Source organism: Dendrobium catenatum, unplaced genomic scaffold (genome assembly GCF_001605985.2).
Source record: "Dendrobium catenatum unplaced genomic scaffold, ASM160598v2 fragScaff_scaffold_905, whole genome shotgun sequence".
NCBI lineage: Eukaryota > Viridiplantae > Streptophyta > Magnoliopsida > Asparagales > Orchidaceae > Dendrobium > Dendrobium catenatum.
Genome location: NW_021319367.1, coordinates 576,999 through 598,538, shown reverse-complemented (window position 1 = coordinate 598,538; position 21,540 = coordinate 576,999). Strand labels below are relative to the sequence as shown.

At 34.4% G+C, this 21,540-nt stretch overlaps 1 protein-coding gene across 1 annotated transcript in view; it reads right to left on the bottom strand.

Moving 5' to 3' along the window:
• The window catches only part of LOC110105193 (DNA polymerase I-like), a gene marked incomplete at its 3' end in the record, with an annotated part of 38,086 nt that overhangs the window by 12,747 nt on the left and 3,799 nt on the right, over window positions 1-21,540 (bottom strand). The window contains 6 exon segments of the mRNA XM_020834586.2: window positions 1,713-1,781; window positions 1,856-1,983; window positions 4,663-4,719; window positions 11,953-11,971; window positions 12,481-12,519; window positions 12,885-12,964. Coding sequence (XP_020690245.2) covers window positions 1,713-1,781; window positions 1,856-1,983; window positions 4,663-4,719; window positions 11,953-11,971; window positions 12,481-12,519; window positions 12,885-12,964 — 392 coding nt within the window.

Genomic DNA, 21,540 nt, shown 5'->3' with positions numbered 1-21,540 from the left:
GAGATAGGATACGAAATGAGCATATACGTGAAAAGGTTGGAGTAGCTCCAGTAGAAGATAAGATTAGAGAGAGTCGCCTTAGATGGTTTGGTCACATAAAACGGCGGCCTTCCAATGACCCGGTTAGGAGAGTAGAGGTTTTAGATTTGACTTATGTTAAGAAAGGTAGAGGCAGACCAAAAAAAGACTTGGTTAGAAAATATTATGAAAGACCTTTCTTTATTAGATTTAAATGAGAATTTGACCTTTAATAGGACACAATGGAGAAAAAGGATTCATGTAGCCGACCCCACGTAGTAGGATAAAGGCTTGATGTTGTTGTTGTTGTTGTTGTTGTTGAACGTTTCCCTGAACAATGTCACAGTTTCTCATTTTAATTGTAAGCAAAATAATATTATGATAAACTCTCCATGATAACTTATTAGGCCCTTTGAATTTCACCAGTAAAGCTTGGGACATCCTTATTATCTTCATCTTTGGTTAGGTATCCATCATACATAATCCACAACACAATTTCCCTTAACCGGTTAAATAAACTAAGGGGTTGTTTGATTGACTAAACAAGGAATGCAGTATAAAAAGAATACTTTGAAGTTGTTTGGATGATTGTAAAAGGAATGAATGAAATTAATTTTTTTTTTATTTGGTTTGAAGTAAAATGAATACAATGTAAAGTGCAAAAAAGTTGTGGCCAGGGGTGGTCGGCGGCGACCCGCAGTGGCTGACGGCCAACGATGGTGGGCAGTGGCCGGCGATGGTGGGCAGCGGCTGGCGGTGGCAATGGAAGTGTATTTGGAAATCGCCCAAATCTAAGGAATTCCAAATACACTGGATTTGAACTAGAGGATGAATTTCATTTACTTCAAAATTTTACTCTGCATTCTTTTTACTTCAAACCAAACACCAATATTTTCAAAACTACTGCATTTCAAATACTTTACACCCTTTTTGCATCAAACCAAACAGCCCTTAAATTAGTGGATTCAAAAAGAAAATTTGGCATAGCCTAGAGTTACAGAAGTTAAAACTACAAAATTGATGGAGAAGAAAATTTTAAAACTGCAGATGGTGTCAGGATGTTTTCGTCGTTAATGAACAGCTTTCCTTACATATGCATGGGTTTTCTTAGACATATAGATCCATATACGTTGTAACAGCACATTAATCTTCTTTTTCATTGTTTATTTTTTTCAAAACAGTTGTCTGTCAAGATTATGCCATAGCTGATCATATTTTTTCATAACCATTTATAGAAGCCTAACAACATAACCGTCATCAAGGATTATCTAGACCCTTCAGCAAACACGATAGAATTTTTGTTGGTTGATTACCGGCCACACTTTGTCCCATGCTGCTGGGACATTACAGAGAAGTATCTTGCACATCATCAGCTTTCATACATGGTATTATATTTTACTTTTATACGAATCTCCGCATAAATCAGCACGACTAAACAAGAAGGCTGAAGCTTCTTATTCTTTGGATCTATGAAAAGTTGGTCTTTGGATCTATGAAAGGAAGAAACTGTGTTCAGCCTATCTATTGGATTACTACTACAAGATTGCCTCACAGAGAAGATATTGGCACTTTATCTAGGTATGCAACACGCTAAATTAGAACAAAACTTCAGAATCCATGAATTTGACTAATATTGAACAAACAACCATTTTATATTTCCTGCACCACAAGAATTGCTAGTACTAATAGTAAACCTTGAATCCGGCAGAAACACTGTTTACAGCCAAAGTACCGATGACATCATCAGCTTCAACTCCTGGAACCTGCAAAAAACAATCTATAGATATACTTCCATATTCTTTATCTTTTTCATCATAATATCTACCAAAAATATTACCTCAATTACTTTAATGGACATAGCTTTAATGGACGCTTTCAAATATTGAAGACCTTGAATAACAGTATCAGGTGTGGGTATGCGGTTTCCCTTGTAAGATGGATATAGCATGTGCCGAAAAGTCAATCCTTCAAGCAAAATATGCTATAGTCAGAATTATAAAATTGATGTGGAAAACAGTATGCCTGAAAATGATGTCATAAAACAATTTTAGCAACGCCTCTGCTGGCACTTGCACAATGCATAAAATGCAAAAAAAAAATGTAATATTTATTATTTAGCATTGTCACGACTATGGTATTGATGAGGACATCGCTCAGAGATTCCGATATGTGTACCAACGAAGAAATCGTAGATTGACGGCTACGATTCAGAGTCTTTACTTTTGATGCGTTTTATTTTATTTTCAGTTTTTCCGAGTTTGCCCCTGTGGAGAGTGCTTTCTTATTGTAGCCTTAAGGGCATTTGTGTACTTTGCTTTTATTTATGTTGGAGGCCTATATATAGTGGCCTTATGCTTTGTAAAAGGAGGAATGTTTGAATGAAAAGTTTATGTTTGTCTTCTTCATCTTGTGTGTGCACTAGATATAAGAGATAGTGCCCAAGGTAAGGGCGAGCACAATACCCACCAGTCATTGAAAGAGTCCGTGGCTCGTGATCTATCTCATTCTTCCCCTTTCTTCTTTCCTCCACCCGCCGACCCCTAGCTTCCTTCCAAGCCCCGGCCACATACCTCTCTACCCAATCCACCGGCCACCTTCATGCCATCCTCAAATCCTTTGACGCTAAACCCTTACCCATCCCCACCGCCGGCCAAGACCTCATAACCGCCGGCCGAAGCCCTTTCTTCAAACTCCACCACCGGCCCACCCATAAAACCCTTCCATTATGATGATTTCAATCATCATAACTCCTCTCCTAAATTAGCTCCAAGAGAAAATGAAAGTAATTAACTCAATTTGAAATTTGAAATTCAAATTTCAAAAACTTTTCTTATTTGCAAATCTTAATTAGGAAAGTGCATAAATTCACGTCTATTTGAAATTCAAATTAAATTGGATTTCATGATAGCTTTCCTAATTCCCATGTGTTGTTTTGGAAACTCATAAAACTCTCTCCAGAAGTCCCTCCCTCCTCTTCATACCGCCGGCCCCCTCATTGGGCTTGACCCTTGTTGTTTCCTCAATAAGCCCTCACCACATTAAGTGTGAAATCAAATTTCAAATGTAATTCCCTCCCAAACCTCCCAAAATCTGAAATTAATTTAAGATTTATTTTCCATCCACCTTTCACAAACGCTAACTCCCCTTTAGCCCACATAATTCCCTCCCTTGGCCGCCTTGGCTTCTCATTGGGAGATCCACCCATTCTCCACCCTCGGCTACTTCTCTGGCGGATAAGGCCTTACGCTTCACTTGTCTTATGGTAACATCACTTGTTTTACTTCTACCCTTTCTCCGCTAAACCCACTACAAAAGAGAGAAGGAACTCAAGGTGAAACATCTTGATTTTGCACCAGAGATTATTGTTTCATCGCCATTAGTTTATCTACTTACTTTTGCTAATCGCTTGCAAGTACTTGGTTAATCTCCGTTGTAATCGTTTACTTTTACTTAATCTTGTAATGACATATTTCCAAAATCATTACTTGGTGAAGCATAAGTTTTCCACTAGCAAAGTAAATTTCACATTGTTATTAATTTCCAAATCAATTCTTGTACACGTGTATGTTTCACATCAGGTATCCTTTAAGAGATGGTGGCAAGCATGCAACTATCTCACAACTCCAACTACTATGGTTGGAATAAAATGATAGATGTTTGTTGGTCGGCTACCATCATGTTTAAGAAATGAGCATATATGTTCTTAAATGTGCTTCAAGCTTCATGACTAAGGCTTCGTTTGGGACGGCTTTATTACTGCTTCTTAAAGCAACTTTTTAGTACAAAAAATTAAAATTTTGTACTAGAAAGCTACTATAAGAAGCAGTAAGAAAGCCGTCCCAAACAAAGCCTAAGATTCATATCTACTGGTGCGTTGTGTGAGTACTCCTAAAGACATTCTTACATGAGTGCCATATGGCAACAAATTATCCAATATTTAAATGCAATACTCAAGTTAAATATTAACACTATGATGGCAACAAAGACTTTTAATTCTGACAATGTATGTAGGTTCAAAACGTTGAACCAAAATAGATGGAATAAATAAATTAATGTTGATGACAACATTGTAGGGAGCTGCACTCTCAGACAGGGATTCTAAATTAAAAATACAATTTTTCAACCAGTTATAAAGGGTATACCTGGTGCATGAGCCTCTCTCCAATTGTGAGATCTGAGAAGAGATTACTATATGCAACGTTACCGCTTTATAGCATAGATTATTTTCATGATTTAAACGGCTTAAGTCTGGACCATAATGGGGGTAACCGATTCATTGCAACAGGGGCCTAAAATCCCTAAACAATGCTATTACTTTTATCATCAAGTTAATTTTTCATTGGTTGAAGACAAACTTTCGTAAACTAAATTAGTTGACGGCAAATAGTAAACTATTTTACATCATATGTTAGCCTACCTGAAGCAAAAAAACATCTAGTCAAAAATTCAAACGCCAAAACTTAATTTTATGATGGTTCACGTCTGTAAAGTGCTTGCTTCACTTTAGGTTATGTTCTTTGTACTTTGAAGAAGCAAACTTCGCTTGCACTTTTTCTTAGATAACTTTGAAATAAAGCTGCTCATATGATATGACATGATATTTTCCCTACGCTCTACTAGATTCGCTAGAGAGTAAAATCTTACCTTTTGACACGTATTTTTCTTTGAATGGCATGGCAGTAGTCTGATCAAATGAAAATCCTGAAAGGAAATGTTTGACCACTAAATGTCACTTGCTTTGAAATCTATGCAAGTCATCCCTGAAAAGTCATCCAACACCTTGAAAAGAACAGTAATCTCGACACTTAAAGGTATAGTTAACGCCATTATTGTGAAGAAGAAAAGAAGATTCATCCCAACAATATTACAATCCAGGCCATTTAGACAAGCAATGACATTATACAACTTTTATACAGCTTTGCAGAATCGGGAAACATGACAAAGTTGCAAAACCCTAGTAAATCCACTAAGGTATCAAATTCTACCTTTCAAGCTCCATCTACTAACATAAAAAAGTAAGTGGCTTCTCATATAGGAGAAATTAATATCCCCTAGTTACCATGAGAATACAACACATGAATTATGTTTATATGAAGAAATACTTGGGATCATACAAGTACCAAAAACTATCTAACTAAAAATAGATCTTAAGAGATGCTTTATATAGATTACATATAAGCTATAAAGTTAGACAAAATACAGGATCGGAGTATAGAACATCACAACAAATGGTATTCTTGAATTCAGTTGCCAATATGATGTAGCACCTCTAAGGTTGCATGATTTCTAATGTAGATCTAATATTCAATGCAAATTTAGATACACGAACAATGCAATAAACACGTTTCACAAAACATAAGTAATTTAAAACACTCTATTGCTTTCAATGAAATAAAATGTTAAAATTCAGTTCTAACGAAATATTTATGGCATCCTACTATAAATTAAGGACAAAATAAATGGAGATCATGAAAGCCAGATATGTATTGGACCTCAAAAAAAAGTTATAATCATAGAAATCTGACAAACCTACTTAATTAAGCAAATAACATAAAAGACAACTAGAATAATGAGGAAAGAAAAGCATACAATATAAAAAAGGCAACTAGAAAATTAAGCCTATTCAACCAAGATTGATTTTTCCTAAATGTCCTGCCATGTGCCCATTATTCTTAGCTATACTGATAGCTTCCTGATTATCACACATCATCTAAATAGGAGATGAACTCATTTTTCCCAGTTCAGTAAGAAATTTTTGTACTCAGATCTCTTCACAAATTCTCTGTCTCAGTGCTCTATACTAAATTTCTGCACTACTTCTAACTATCATTGATTGTTTATTGCTCCTCCAGGTAACAAGATTACCCTAGGAAAAAGAACAATACCCAAAAATTGACCATCTCTCAATGACATTTTCTACCCAATCTTGCCTTTTTAAAGAATAGGTCTTTCTCTGGTGTCATCTTCAAGTATCTAAGAATCTTGTAGACTGCTTCCACGTATTCTTTTGTAAGATGTGCATGAATTGACTTACAATACTCACTACAAAACCAATATCTAGCCGAGTATATGAAAGATATATCAGACGTCCAACAAGTCTCTAATATCTCCCACTGCCTACAGATGTACTTTCTTTTTCGGTGCCAAGTTTCTTCTGATTGCCCATAAGAGTATCAAGAGGTTAGCATCCAAGCATACCAAACTCCTAAAGAAGATCTAGAATATATTTCCTTTGAGAAATAACAATGCCCTTTCTTGATCTAGTCACTTCCATTCTAAGGAAATGTCTAAGATTTTCAAGATTTTTAACTTCTGACATACACTTCTTCAAATTCTGTAATTCTTCCACATCATTCCCAAATAGAATAATATCACGACATGGACAATAATTATAGCAATTTTTTCAGCGTGAGATCTCTTGAAAAAGAGAATGTTATTAGCTTGACCTTGTATATAGCCTACCATCAAAACAACTTTTGTGAATCTATCAAACCAGGCTAAGAGAGATTGTTTAAGGCCGTACAAAGACTTCTTGAGTTTGCAAACTTGATTATGTCATACTTTTTTTAAAACCATGTTGACTTACCTCTTCAAGGTCACCATTTAGAAAGGCATTTTTTATGTCCAATTGTTGTTGCAAGAACTAATCTTGGTTGATATCCAATGAGAGAAAAATTCTGATAGGTATTAAGCTTTGCAATAGGATCAAAAGTTCTTGATAGTCTATCTCACAGGATTGTGTAAATCCTCTAGATACCAACCGAGCCTTGAATCTCTAAATTAATCCATTTGCTTTATACTTTATATTGAAAATCAACTTGCACCCCATGAACATTTGCCTAACTAGCAAATCAGTAATAGTCCATGTTTCATTCTTCTTAAGTGCATCAATCTTATCTTGTATAGACTTCTTCCATTCTGAACTTTGTGACGCATCTTGTATTGTGCTAGGAACCTAAATACCATCAAGAGAAGTAGCGAATGCTTTGTAAGATTAAGATAACCCTTCATAAGTAACATAATTCTCAATTGGATGACCTATACATCTCCTAACACCTTTCCTCGATGCAATCGGCATGGTAGAGTCATCAATGTTGGGAATTGGCGCATCCAGCCTTATCTGTACCTACGTTTTCTTAATGTGGACTTGAAATTGAGTCAATATCATGACCACATGCTAGTTGTGATCCGTGCTCTAGCTCCTTCCTTTTCCTCCTAATGTAAACTTGAAAATTCTTATTAACAAGTTGTGGAGCCATAGATTGAGCAGGTACTAGAGAAGAAATATTTGTGGAATAAACTGATAACTGAAAAGGCACAGGAGCGGACAAGTCTTGTGTACGGTCTTTGGGAATAAGGACGAGTAGAGAAGAACTAGGTGACTCTGAGTGGGAAAAGAGCACAGACTCCATAAAGAACTCTCAAACTTGATGTTCATGCATGCTCTCCCCCTTAACATAAGATTTGGGATATAATGACACATGTTCAAAGAAAGAGACATCCATGGTGGTGTAAAATCTTTTATTGGTTGAAGAATAACATTTGTACTATTTTTTAGATGGAGAGTACCCTAAAAAAATACACTTATTGACTCTAGGATCAAATTTGCTACTATGTTGAGGATACACATGAATAAATACCATGCAATCAAATACCTTGAGAGGTAAATCAGATGAAGTTGCAGGAGTGTGAGAAAAATTTGACAGAAGAAACAAATTTGGAGAATGAAAATTAAGGACAAATTAAGGACTATGGATGACATAAGATTGATCAAATAAGTAGTTGTGAGAATGGCTTCCCTCATAAATAATTTGAAATATTAGAGAAAAAGATAAGACACCAGGCAACCGCCAAGAGATGTTTATTCTTGCGTTCAGCCACCCCATTTTGTTGAGAGGTGTCAACGCAGGAACATGTGGATAATCTCATGGTTTTGAAGGTAGGTATTGAGACTACTAGTGAAGTATTCCCTAGCATTGTCTGACTTGAGTACCTGAATTTTAATGTTGAATTTTTTTGAACCATACGATTGAATGTTTAAAAATTGTCTGACCTTAAACTTTTCTTTCATAAGAAAAACCTAAGTTACCCATGCATAATCATCAACAAATGTCACAAGCCCTCAAGTGTTAGAAATATTTTTTTATCGTTAAGGTACCACACACATCACTGTGGATCAAAGAAAAATCAATTGAAGGTTTGTATGGAATTTGAGGATATACTGTTCGAGTATGTTTTGCAATCTGACAAATTTTGCAATGAAAAGATGTTGGACTTCTATTGATAAATAATTTGAAAAATAATACAAGATACATAAATCTATGATGACCAAGATAATAGTGTAACATTATAATTTCACTATTTTTAGTGGCATTGGAATTGGACACATAATTGAAATATTCTAATAGATTCTGAGAGTGGACGCAACTTGCTTGAAAAACTTAGTTTGAGGATCTATCACAAGGGAGGAGATAGAGCCTAGAGCATAATTAAACATTGCAATCATCTTCCTCGATTTCAAGTCCCTAAAAACACACAAATTTGGGTAAAATTTAGTAACACATTGAAGGTTAAGAGCCAATTTGCTAATAAACAAAATATTACAATCCAAATTTGAAACACGAAAGACAAAGTTGTGATACAACTCTTTAGTAAGTTGGATGGAACATGAGCAATTTTAGAATTTAAACCATCAGCAATACGGATGGACGAGTGACCACTACTTGGCTTGTCATTTTGGAGAAGGGCAGTATCTCCGGTCATGTGATCAGAAGCACCAGCATCGGCTATCCGCGACCTTATTTCTCCTTTGTTAGTATTCAAGGCAGTATGTGAATTTGTTTGACCAACCAAACATGTCCCATTAATGTTACTACTGCCAACTTGACTAAACAGTTTCTACCGCAAATGAATCTGATTTTTTTTTAAATGGGCTAGGCTTAGAACATGAGCACTCATTCAGTTGAAAGCCACATGTAATTTGCTGCCTCTATCAAACCGTGGCTTTCGTTTTCAATCATCTGATTTTTCATGAAGCTTTGAGCAAGACTCTTAATAATGACCTAGTTTCTTACAGTAATCGCACCAAGGCCTTTCTTGTTGTTGACAATCTCCACCATTATTGTTCCTTAGATCCCATCATTACTTTCTTTCTACTTTCTTCACGCCTAGCCTCTGAGAAGGTCTCCCTAAGATTGGGCAGTGGTTTAATGCCCATGATTCGATCTTGAACATCAACTAACTCCCTGTTAAGTCTTAAGATAAATTTGAAGTCTTTTTTGTTCCACAATATGCGTGTACATTACTGCATCTTCTGGACAAGTCCATGAGCGAGTTTCAAATAAATTAAATTGCTGGCAAGAATATGTGTGACAAAGTGCATTTGATTTTTCTAAATTAATAAATATCATATTTTATAAAACATGATCAAAAATTTTGAAATTAAAGCTTTTTTTTTAAGAAATGTTTAATTATATATATATATATATTACTTTAAAATTATATTTAATAAATGTATAGTTAAAAATGACCAAAATATCTTTACATTTAACATCATTAACTTCAACATTGAATATTGAATGGTATGACCAAAACGATCTCAATTTAAAGAGTTGAGAGACCAAACTAGCTCTCAAAAGAATTGGAGATCATTTTAGTCCATCGCAAACAGTTGAGGGACCATTTTAGTCCTTTTCTATATAATTTATTGAGGTATGAAGTGCATTTTTCCCAAAATTAAATGATAATAATAATAATAAGTGATACATGAAATTTAAAAAAAAAAGTCAAATTAACATGATGAAAATGAGATAAAGGCATGTTGTGTGTAGGTAGTTTAAGATTGAAACAAATCATCATCTTTGATTTTAATTCTATTTGCCAATTTTATCATGCATCATTTACCCTCTACTGTAAATGCCAAATTATCCAAGATTGTTTTCTACTATTCTATACTCAACAACTTTTCATTCATTAGGTTGTAATGCAATCAAGAATTATCATTCTATGTTTTTATTTTTCTATGTTTTTTTTTTTATTTTTCTATGCTTTGGACTCTATGTTTCTTTTTATCTGTATTATCCTATGATGGAAAATAATCCATGATCATGCTTGAGTTTGGTGCTCTTAGTTAATTTCTCTCCATTGACTTTCCACTTATGTTGAATTTGTTTCCTTGCTCCTTAGTGGCTAAATGGGTATTTAATTTAACCTATTTTTCCTTATTGGGATTGGCCCAATTCTTCTCATTTTGGTTGTTCCCCATGCTGTCCCGTTTTCCATGTTGTTGGCTTTCTCTATGCTGGTTGTTTTTCCCCATGTTGCTATCCCGTTTTCCCTATTGTTGGATTTTCCTATGCTGGTTGTTTTTCCCCATGTTGTTGTCACGTTTTTCCTGATGTTGGCTTTCCCTATGTTGGTTGTTTTCCCCATACTAATGGTTGTTCGATTTCCACATTGTTATTTTCCTATACTAAGTGCATTAACTCCTCATTAAATGACTAACTTGAGAGGCTTCTGTTAGTTGTTTGGCTAGCATAATTAAGTAAGCGATTTATGACAATTTCCCCCTTCTTCTTCTTCTATATATATATATATATATATATATATGGGTTGCTTGCTGCTGGAAGAGATGGTTGTTATTGTTGCTGGTGTAATCACACAAAACCTACGGGTTATTTAGCTTGCGAGTTATCTTCTTATACCTTCTTCTATTTTGTCTTGATCTTCTATCTAATCTTCTCTCCATGATTTCCGTTCCACCTATATATTTTTTCTCCAAATATTGTGAGTGTAAGATGTTGTGCCCCATTTATTGGTATTTGCCGGAGGAGCGCCAACTTGAGCTGGATGATAATTTATGGTTTGAACCACTTGTTTGATTTTTCTTTTGAGCACCATTCTCTATTTTCGTGATTTGCATATGAGGTGACTAGGGGTGTAAACGAGTCAAATTTTAGCACTATCAAGCTCAGCTCGTTTGTCGAAAAGAGAGCTCGAACTCGAGCTTGAGCCCGAGTCAAGCTCAAAAGGCGAGCTCGAACTCGAGCTCGTCCCACTGTAAACGAGTTCTAGCCAGCTCGTCGAGCCGCTCGATTTCGTGCCCATGTTCAATTTCCCGCCCAATTTTCATTTTCCCACCCAGTTTTCATTTAGGAGAAAATATAGCTGCATCTTTCTCTAATGTAATAAATGTACATGGATTAATGGAATTGAAAAGGCTACAACTTTTAAGCCTCATTAACGAGCTCATTTAGAGAAAGAGAGATGGAGAGAGCGATTGAGCAGTTTTTTTTTATAATGTCAGAAAGGTATTAACATTTATTATTCAAGTGACAGAGAGAGAGAGAGAAGTAGAGTAGCATATTTCAAAATCACGCTTTAAAATTTCTTGAAAAACAGGCAGGAGTGGAATTTATGCATCATTTATTATTATTTTTTAAAAATATTTAAATGTAATAAATTCTAGCCAGCTCGCAAGCTCACGAGCAAAGCCAGGCTCAAGCTTGAACTCGAGCTCGTTTACTAAATGATCTCGAGTTTGAGCTCGAGCTTGAGTTCAACTCGTGAGCTCGATAAGCTCAGCTCGCGAGCCCATAAATGAGTCGAGCTCAAGCTGGCTCGACTCACTTACACTGTTATTCTGTGAGTATTTTAATTTAGTTATTTGGTTATTTTGTGTGCCTTCTTATCAATTTTCTAAATTTTGTTTCCTACTTAGTTTCCAATATTTGTGCATGTTTATATTATATTAAAAGGAAGCATTGCAAATTGCATTCCTAATGTTCTCCTACTTGTTTTAGAATCTAGATTGCATCAGGTTGAAATGGTAACAAAAATATTCTAGTGGCAACAAATAAATAAAAAGAAAAACATATTCATCCAGGTGGTAATATAATGTACTAGTTGGAGACATCAACTGGAATAATATCTCACCATCATGATCAAATACCACCTGCAACACAAAAATTTAAACAGTTAATAAACTGCAAGGGACCTTTAGAATAAGAGTACATTGAAGAAATAAACAAGAACAAATGGGAAAAGAAAGGCCACTTAAGCTGAAAACAATTTTCTTGTTCAATGATACTGTTTACATATTTATTATGAGAAGAAAAAAAAATGCAGCATAAACGAGAAAGCATATAATTAATGCAGGTTATAAAAAAAATAAAGATTTTTATACATATCCTAAAAACAGCAATAACACCAGTCAGGCGTTACTAAGTACCAAAATTCAAGCATACTACAAGACGATTTCCTTTAAATAGAAGGCCATGGCAGTCACAAAATAAAAAACTTGCGCCATCATTCAACAAACCAAAAAATATAGATGAGTATTAAGAGGCATCATCAAAAAAAACAAACTAAGGAGTCGCAGCCCGAATATTTTTAAGATCTGTAACTGAAGTAAAGAAAGGTAAACAATGAAAACAATAGCTTTACAACAATCATTCAACATACCGCAATGTGAGATGGAACAAATTCCAGCACGTCCAGCAGCTGCAGTAAAGCATGATGATTACTTTTAACAAAATGTTGAATTGGAGAGGAATAATAGCTGATGATAAGGATGAATGGCGAGCTAAAAGACCGAGAAGGAAGAAAATGAAAACTTAAAAAACAAATGCAACCAAAAAGTAATGACAAATTAGTTAACCCCATGAGCCAGATATACTGGCTTCGTTTTATCATTTGCAGTTACAGCAAATTGTTCTACAAATATCAATTTTTTAAATAAAAAAAGCATAAAGTTCCATGGCTACCTATGCATGTCTATGAAACTTTATTTGATTATTAGTTTTGACAAAAAAATGCTCCAAGAAAAATAAATAGCATTTGATCAGTATTCACACAAGATATCTTACCATTGACAAGGCTGTGAATATGGTTAAAACCCAATCTCCATTGCCATCCGCATGCTCTAAATGGCCATGATGTAGTCTAGCTTTGGCCACACAAAAAGAAAACTTCTTAATCTTACAAAACCATCGATGTGTAAGGTAACAATAAAGCTTAGAAACAGATGGCCCGTTGATAACATCCAGCTCGCAATATCTAGTTAAGGGTGTGATGCACTTGGCTCTTGTTTCTACTTTATATTACTGAATATATGCAGCAAATCCAAAAAGCAGAGCATTGTTTCTACTTCCATTTTGACATAAAACGCCTATTAATAACATTTAGCACGCCATAGCTAATAGTAAAAAATATGGCATCGGTAGCCAAAAAAGTGATGAGAAAAAAATATATATTAAAGAATATTTTGAAGGACTTGATAGAAAATCAGATATACCACACATAAAGCCTGAGATTTAAAACAAATGGAACCAAAGAATCAGAGCTACTTAGAATCCCACAAGTTACTGAACATGGATGATTTAAAAATTTTATTACATCTCAAAAGCATTTTTAAGAAGATGAATGAAGGAAAATACAAGATTCATGTATCATCATCGTTAGCCTTATCCGAATTATTTGGAGTTAGTTTTATAAACCTGATTCACCATTCATTCTTTATGAACGTTATATGAAGGGTTAAACATATTTTAACATATTGTCTACTCCTCAAATTTGAGTCTTCTACCATTTGTTGCATGTCTCTAAATTACCTCAGTCTATTTTTCAAAATCCTATTTTTAATAGATGCTACTCTCATTATCCTTCTAATATAATTATTTTGTAATCTATCCTTACTAATTTGTTCAAATATCCATCTTAGTATTCTCATGATGACACCCAAAAGGGTCCAAACACACAAAAATAAATAAACTTTACAGGACAAAAATGTCACCAAGAACTAAAGAAAAACTTGTTGACCTCAATCCCATAATAAAACAACAAAAGCACCTGAACCTTGATTAGATATAACACTTAAAAACTTAATCTTCCCAAAGGATCTTTTTGCTTTAGTCATAAATGTTCTCACTAGACATTTGCAAGAGGTTGTACCCTGGTGTATGTCTTCTACTGATGATATTCTTCTTGTTGATATGACTAGAGAGGGAGTTGAAGGTAAACTTGAATTGTGGAGGTCAACCATCGAATTTAAAGGCTTTCATTTGAGTAGATCTAAAACTAAACATATGGAGTGTAATTTTAGTAATAATAGATCTAGTGAGGGGGATTGTGACTTTGGGCGATCAAGTCAGAGTACACATTGTAGATAGCTTGAGTCTATTGTTCAGAGTGATGGTGAAATAGATGGGGATATTATTAGTAGAATTCAAGTTAGATATTGAAGTGGAGGAATACATCGGGCTTGTTGTGTAATAGAAAAGTAAGATGGTGTTGAGACCTGCAATGATTTATGGTGCAGAATGTTGACCATTAAAAAAGAAGCATAATATTAAGTTAAGTGTTGTAGAGATGATGATGCTCTAGTGGATGAGTGGCTTTACTCTTAGAGACAGAATATGAAATGAACATATACGTGAAAAGGTTGGAGTAACACCAGTGGAAGATATGATTAGAGAGAGTCACCTTAGATGGTTTGGTCACATTAAACGGCAACCTTTCGATGCTCCTGTTAGGAAAGTAGATGTATTAGATTTGACTTATGTTAAGAATGATAGAGGTAGACCTAAAAAGACTTGGTTATAAAATATTAGAAATGACATTTATTTATTAGATTTAAATGAGAATTTAACTATTAACAAGATGCAATGGAAAAAAAAAAGATTCATGTAGCCGACCCCACATAGTGGGATAAAGGCTTGATGTTGTTGTTGTGGTGGTGGTAAATATAATGAAATTTTTGCACCGAGAATTTAGTGAAAGATACCAACTAATTTCATATTTCCAGCAATTTCACTTTCTTGGATACAGTTTTGTAATTTTGTAGTTAATTCTAGCCCAAAATATGTTTACCAAATGATTTCAGACATCTCTTGTTGTTTTTCCCTTGCCCAATGCCTTTTTGCTAATAATTTCTAGTAAGTTTCTCAAGCTTTAGCAAGCAATTGTAAAGCCCTGATTGGATAAAAATTTCAACCACCTAAGAAATAAATAAATAAAAAATCAACTTATCAAAAATTACCAACATAAAAAAATAATAATAAATTGATAGAAAAACAATAGGAAAATAATGAACCTAATATATAAGAAATGTAAGAAGTTAATTCATTTCACATTCTTTTAATTCATTTCTCATTAAGTGGATCCAGGGGCTACATCTCCTTACAACTACAAAATCTCCTACTATTGCTTCTTGCCTCTACATATATAAGATATGTAAGAAGTTAATTCTTTTCACATTATTTTAATTCATGCCTCATTTAATAAATCCATGGGCTACATCCCCTTACAACTACAAAATCTCTTACTACTGCTCATCGCCACTACATCTTCCAAAATTGTTATCACTAACGGAGCCTCCCTGATTGCTTGCCCAAAGGCCATCTTGATGCCCACACCCACCTGAATATAGAATTATGAAAAGGATCCCTCCAAAGAATAGTTCATGCTTCTCAGGAAAAAGGAGACCCATCTTTTCATAATTAAATTTTATTCTTGGAGATATTTTTCTTTTCTTTCTTTTATAAAGGTTGTTTTGCAATTTGGAGTGTATGCAAGTTAATAAGAGAAGCTAGCCTAATTATACCCCATCCCTTGGAGAGAAAATAGTTTTTGGCTAAGTTTGGTTTTAGGTTTCTTGATTTTGGGAAGAATTCCCATATTTTCGAGGAGTGGTGAGAAAAGAAGATCATAGTACAATCTGAAACTGTAACATCCAAAAATTTTAAAAAAGAGAGATGAAAATTACTTCTAAAAACTATACCCAACTTTTTGCATATCTCGAAAATTATCGAAAATCATTTTATAAAATTCTACATTTTATTCATATCATTTAGATATATAGAAGTGTATATAAATAAATAATTATATTAATATTTGATGCATGCAAATTACTGTTTATTTTCATTTTTTATTGTAATTTGAATATTATAATTTTTGTTTAGTTTTTTTTATGCTATCCTATGATGGAAATCATCCAATGATCATGAGTAGGAAGTCCTTGGGCATGGCAAGCCTTGGGTGTGCTAGCTACTTGGGTTCTTTGGTATTTTGGGCTGCTGCTGCTTCTCGGGTTGGGCCTTGGTTGCTCGGGTTTGGATTGTGTTCTCTGGGAGCTATTTGTTTCTAGTTCATAAATGCTTGAGCTAATGTTTAGCTCATTCATATGAAAAGGTATTCCTCTTGTTAGCTCATTAAGTGGAGTTGGATCTTTGCCTTTTCCCCTTCTTTGTGTCCCCTCGGTTTCTTCCTGGTGTTGTTTCCCGTGGCTGGTTCTTTCTCCCTTGCTGGCTGCTAGTTCCGGTTCCCTGTGCCGCTCCTTCAGTTTCTCCCCTGGCTGCTTGTTCTGTGGCTGCTTTACCCGGTTTCTGTGTTGCCTTTTTGGGTGTTGTTCTGAAATGGTTGCTGGCCTTCTACTCCCCCATACCTGATTGGTTCAGTTGGAGGTTGAATGGTTGTTCGGCTGTCCCCCTTTTCTCTCATAAATTGGAGATGTTTTTGACATGAAAGAGTTGTTGAATATTTGAGCAAAGTCTCTACAAAACCTGAGTGTTTCTTCTACCTTGGAAAAGCTTGAGAGCTTGTTCAATTTCTCTCTTCCTCCTCTCTATTTCGTCTTGGGCTTCTAACCTCTTCTTCTCTCCGCAAGTTCCACTCCACTTGTATCCTTCTTCTTGAGCTATTGGAGGTGTTTGTTGGCTGATTGAGTGACATTTGCTGGAGAAGTTTTATTGGACGTTGGACCTTGTTGCTGTGGTGGCCCTTGGTTTGCAAGCCCTTAAGCACTTATCTTATTTTTCCTACTTTTCTTTGCATGTGAGGAAACCGCTTGCCTGTTGTTCTGAGGATAGTGTTTTTAATTTTAAATTTTGTTTCGTTTGTTCGGCTTTGGTCTGTTTTTGTGTTTTGTTTAGATGTCAGCATTCTAGTTTGAATCGTGTTTTGTTCTTCTAGTCCTAGTGTTCTCCTCTATTGACTCTTCCTTTCTAGTTTGCCTGCATCAATATTTATTATTTTTTAATTAAATAAAATTACTAAAGTTTTTAATTTTATTGTTCACCCTATTAATTTGTTGTAGCAAAAAATGGAATGTTACAAAATTACATACCATGCAAGGGTAAATTAAAACATCAATGATGTGAATAGCTTATGGTATAGTTAACTATATATGTGATTAATTAGATTATGAATAGCTTGATTCCATCTAATCCAAATTCATCCTTAACAACTCTCTCCATCCCAAAGCAGCAGCTAGAGGCTCGGGTAGGCTCTGCTGTAATGAAGATACTGGTAAGGCTTAATTCTTATATATAGATATATAGATGCAAGTTACATTATTAGAGCCTAAATCATTCATCTTTATCCCAACCCATAGTTGGAGGAGAAATCGTTATTAAAAGGGGGATCTCAGGTAGGGAAACAGAGAAAATAAAGAAGAAAAGGAATATGGAAAAAAGGAAGGGAAGCAAAAGAAGAAGTAGAAGAAAAAGAAGATGATGAAGAAGAAAAGGGAGATGAATAAAAAGTAAGAGAAGGGATGAGGACAGATTTCATATTTTTAGTAAAAATCTTAATTTAGTACAAATTGAGATAGGATTCAAGTTTATAAAGTTGAAGAATTTAATAAGTAGAAATTATGGGTGTCAAATAGGTTGACAGGATAGGTTTAGGTCTAACCCAAAATTAACCCGATCTAGTCAACCTGAACCCAACATGTTTAAAAAACAGGCCAAAAAGATCAACAACCCTAATCCGACCAATTAACTCATTTTGGTTAAAAAAATTAACAATTTATTAACTACAAAGTTTAGGATATTGATCAAAAATAAGAAGATTATACCTAGAAGTAAAAAATTTAAAGAAAAAATAAATTAAACGAGTCATTTTCAGGTCAAAAGTCAGTTCGCAAATGAACTTAAACCCGACCCATTTAACAAACGCATAGGAAAATCCAATTTGAACCCTACCTGTTTATTAAATGGGTCAACCCGAACCCTGGCTAGCAGTCAGTTCATTTATTGACACCCCTAGGAGAAATCATTTTGAGATAAAAAAATTAGTTAATGTTAATTAATTTAGCTTCAATATGAAAAATTAGGAATTTATCTTAAATTAAGAAAATTATTAGTAAAATATTTTAACGAAAAGACAAGATGTTGAGGCAATAAAAACAAGAAATTTATCCTAAAGAAGTTCCTAATATTGGGAGCAAATTTTTATTAGGACTAATGTTCATTAATTTCTACAATTTCAGTAAATGATTATATGCATGCAAGTAAATATGCTTCATATTAAGCATGACACGATAACATCAGCAAGTCTAATGTATTTTAATAAAGCACCTATTTAAAAGAATTTAAGGTATCTTTAATTAACTAAATTCTTAAGATTATACGATAATAATATAATTTCCGAACATTAATGCTAAGAAATTCTAAATGTTAATGATAACGAGAATAAATTAAAACAAATCAATGAAAAGCCATGTATTGTGAGATAGGTGGGTAGACTATGATGACCAACGCACGAAGAAGTAAAAATTCTAACAAGATGAGTCTCCATAAGGAAAAAAATTCTCAACTGTCAATCCTAAAAAATTGATACTATAAGGTTCAACTTTAAGGTCGATGGTTCATTGATAATTGCTACGTTGGATTATCCAAACTTAATCAATAATTTTTTAGGATCGACGAGCCAAATGACAACCAATGCTATAAATGTGTTTGCATTATATGACATTATTAAAGAACTAATGAGTAATGATAAAAATAAAAATGAAAATGGAGTGCACTTCATGATTTAAAACTAGATAGATGCATTTAATATTATTATAAATAGTCATTTTTTTCTTTTTCTTTTTTTGCTGTAAATTATGCTTTTCGCTTGCTTAAAGGTCAACGCAAGTTTTCTTTGAAATTTATCACTACATTAAGCTATGTCTACAATAAAAAATACTCATATTAGTTCAAAAGACCAACATACATCATTGTTCGTTTTTTACATGTTTGAACAATTATTGTAATTATTTATTTCAATGAGTAATTAACCCATCAGATATCATGATAATTACTTTTAAGAGAGGAAAAGAAGTCGACTGTAGACAAATGATCTTTATCATGTACCCTAATATTATAGACGAATGTACAAATTTAGTAGGTAATCTAGAAAAGATGTATGTGATGTAAATATATTAGCCGAGTGTACAAATTTAGTAAAGAAAAGATGCATGTGATGTAAATATATTAAATACTTTTAACATGTATAAATTTTCTATAAAAATATTAGAAATTTTATTGTTTATTTGAAGATTTAAATAACACATGCTTCCATATATTTGTAAGATGAGATATTTTTGTGATGATCTAACCGGATTTATTTTTCGCTCACTTGATCCTCAGTTGAAAGAAAAGTCAAAAATATTTGTGGGAAATGTGTCTGCCAAGATTGTCTGTCTGCCTCTATTACACTTCATAGTTGACTAGGGGCTCAAAATAGGACATGACACAAAAACTCCACAACAATTAATCGTCAGAGCTTATATACCTTATCGACAGTATTCTAGGATGATGTGATTGTAAATACAACCATTGGAAGAAGGGTGGTGGCTGTTCAGGTATGCGGGACTATTATAATTCTTTATTTAGGGCATCAACAAGGCATTTAGGAAAACATTCGAGCAAGTTCTAATCAACAGCAATAATTCTAAAGAAATATAAGGCCATCATCAGCAATAGAAGGTTTTATTGGCTTTGGCTATGAGGGGAGGTAGATTGCAGTTTCAGTGAATGAGAAATGTATTGAAAGAATGTGAAAACAATCAAGTTCCGGCTTTTCCTATACCATAGGTTCTTTGTTTTTGTATTACCTTTTCTGCTTTTTTCTGCATTGGAAACATCTAATCTACTGTTTTCTTTCTTGATTTGTTTCTTAGGCGGCTGGAATTTTCATCAAACCAAAGCTTCACAAACACTAGTTGAAGGTTAGGAAACTCTTCCGGAAGATTAGTAACAGAAAGGGGTCTAATGGAAACACCACAATATATGGATGGATCTACTGGTAATTAGATTTTAGACTAGAATCAACAAGAAAAATAGGGAAATAGATTCAAGAAAAGTAAAATTGTTAGAAAGTTAAAATTAGATGATATCTTCAAATACATTTTTATGCATAATTTCCATTATGGTTAATTGTTAGACCGGTCCCTCGGACCAGCTCACATAACAGAAGCAGACGTAGAAGAGCCACACGTGCCGTTCAGTTGCCAGCAGAAATTGGGAAAGTTCTTTTAGGGAGTTAGGAGGGAAATTTCAAAGTAGGGGCAGTTTAGAGATTTCCTTTTAAATTTTATGTATTAAGTAGTATGTTTTGCTAGCGTTAGGAGATCTAGAATTTGGCTGAAATTTGAGATTTCTCTTAGGTTTTGGGCTCGGGCGGCGTCTAGAGAATTGGGAGATAGATTCTCCTCTCGAATAGATGATCAATTGTATCTTGGTATTTTATGTTTCCCTTTCATCAAATAATACAAATTATCTACTATTTTCCTAGTTTGTGTGGATTTTTGTGAAAAATTCTTGCTGTTTTTCAAAGATTAAAAGGAATTACTAGAGATCTACAAGTGTTTCATATCAATTTGGTATCAAAGTGGTTTCCGGACAGTTTTTGGGCTCTTTTTTGAGAATTCCTACAGCAGTTTTTTTCTTTTTTCAGGCCGTGATTTTTTTTTTGTTTTTGTGGTGGAAATCTGGATTTTCGAGCCTAACAAAGATCCGGGGACTTATTGGGGGAAGAAAGGTAGAAGTATTAGAAGGGGAGATCAAACAAACAAAATCTAAAATTTCATATCTCAAAACACAAGTTTCATATCTAAAAAAGGATATTTCAGTCATACTTGATAAGATCGATTCAAATTTTTTCATCCTGGAGGAGATGTTGAAGAAAGTGCTCGAGGGATGTCGGAGGTGAGGGAAGACGCCGACAGCCTGAAAAATGAGGAAACCCCTAAGCCAATCAGGAGAAGGGAAGATCAAGAGGTGGAGATTTTGGAGGGAAAACAAAAAATGCCTCCCCTAGGCTCTATTTCTAGGGAGGAGTCGGGTAAAGGATATATGGGGAGGCGTGAAGGGGTTTAACATGAGTGGAAGGGTGTTAAATTTGAAAGGAGATAAGTTGAATTTGAAGGGGAATGCTTGATTATAATCGAAGAGGTGTCTATTTTGAAAAGAGATGAGCGAAATATGATCGTAGGGATGCTGAATTTGAAGGGAGATGGTGGGCTTGCGATAAAAGGTTTGGGTATGAGCGTAGAAGGGATGACTGGGACACTTGGGGAGAACTATCTCCTTGGGGAATGAGAAATTATGGCGGGAACAGAGGGAACAGGGGCAATCCGACGGTGAGAAAACTGAAGATGCCAATCTTTGAGGGTGAGGATGTGCACGGGTGGATCTATAAGGTTTAAAGGTATTTTGCCATCAATGGTTTGATTGAGGATGAGAGAATGACAACAGC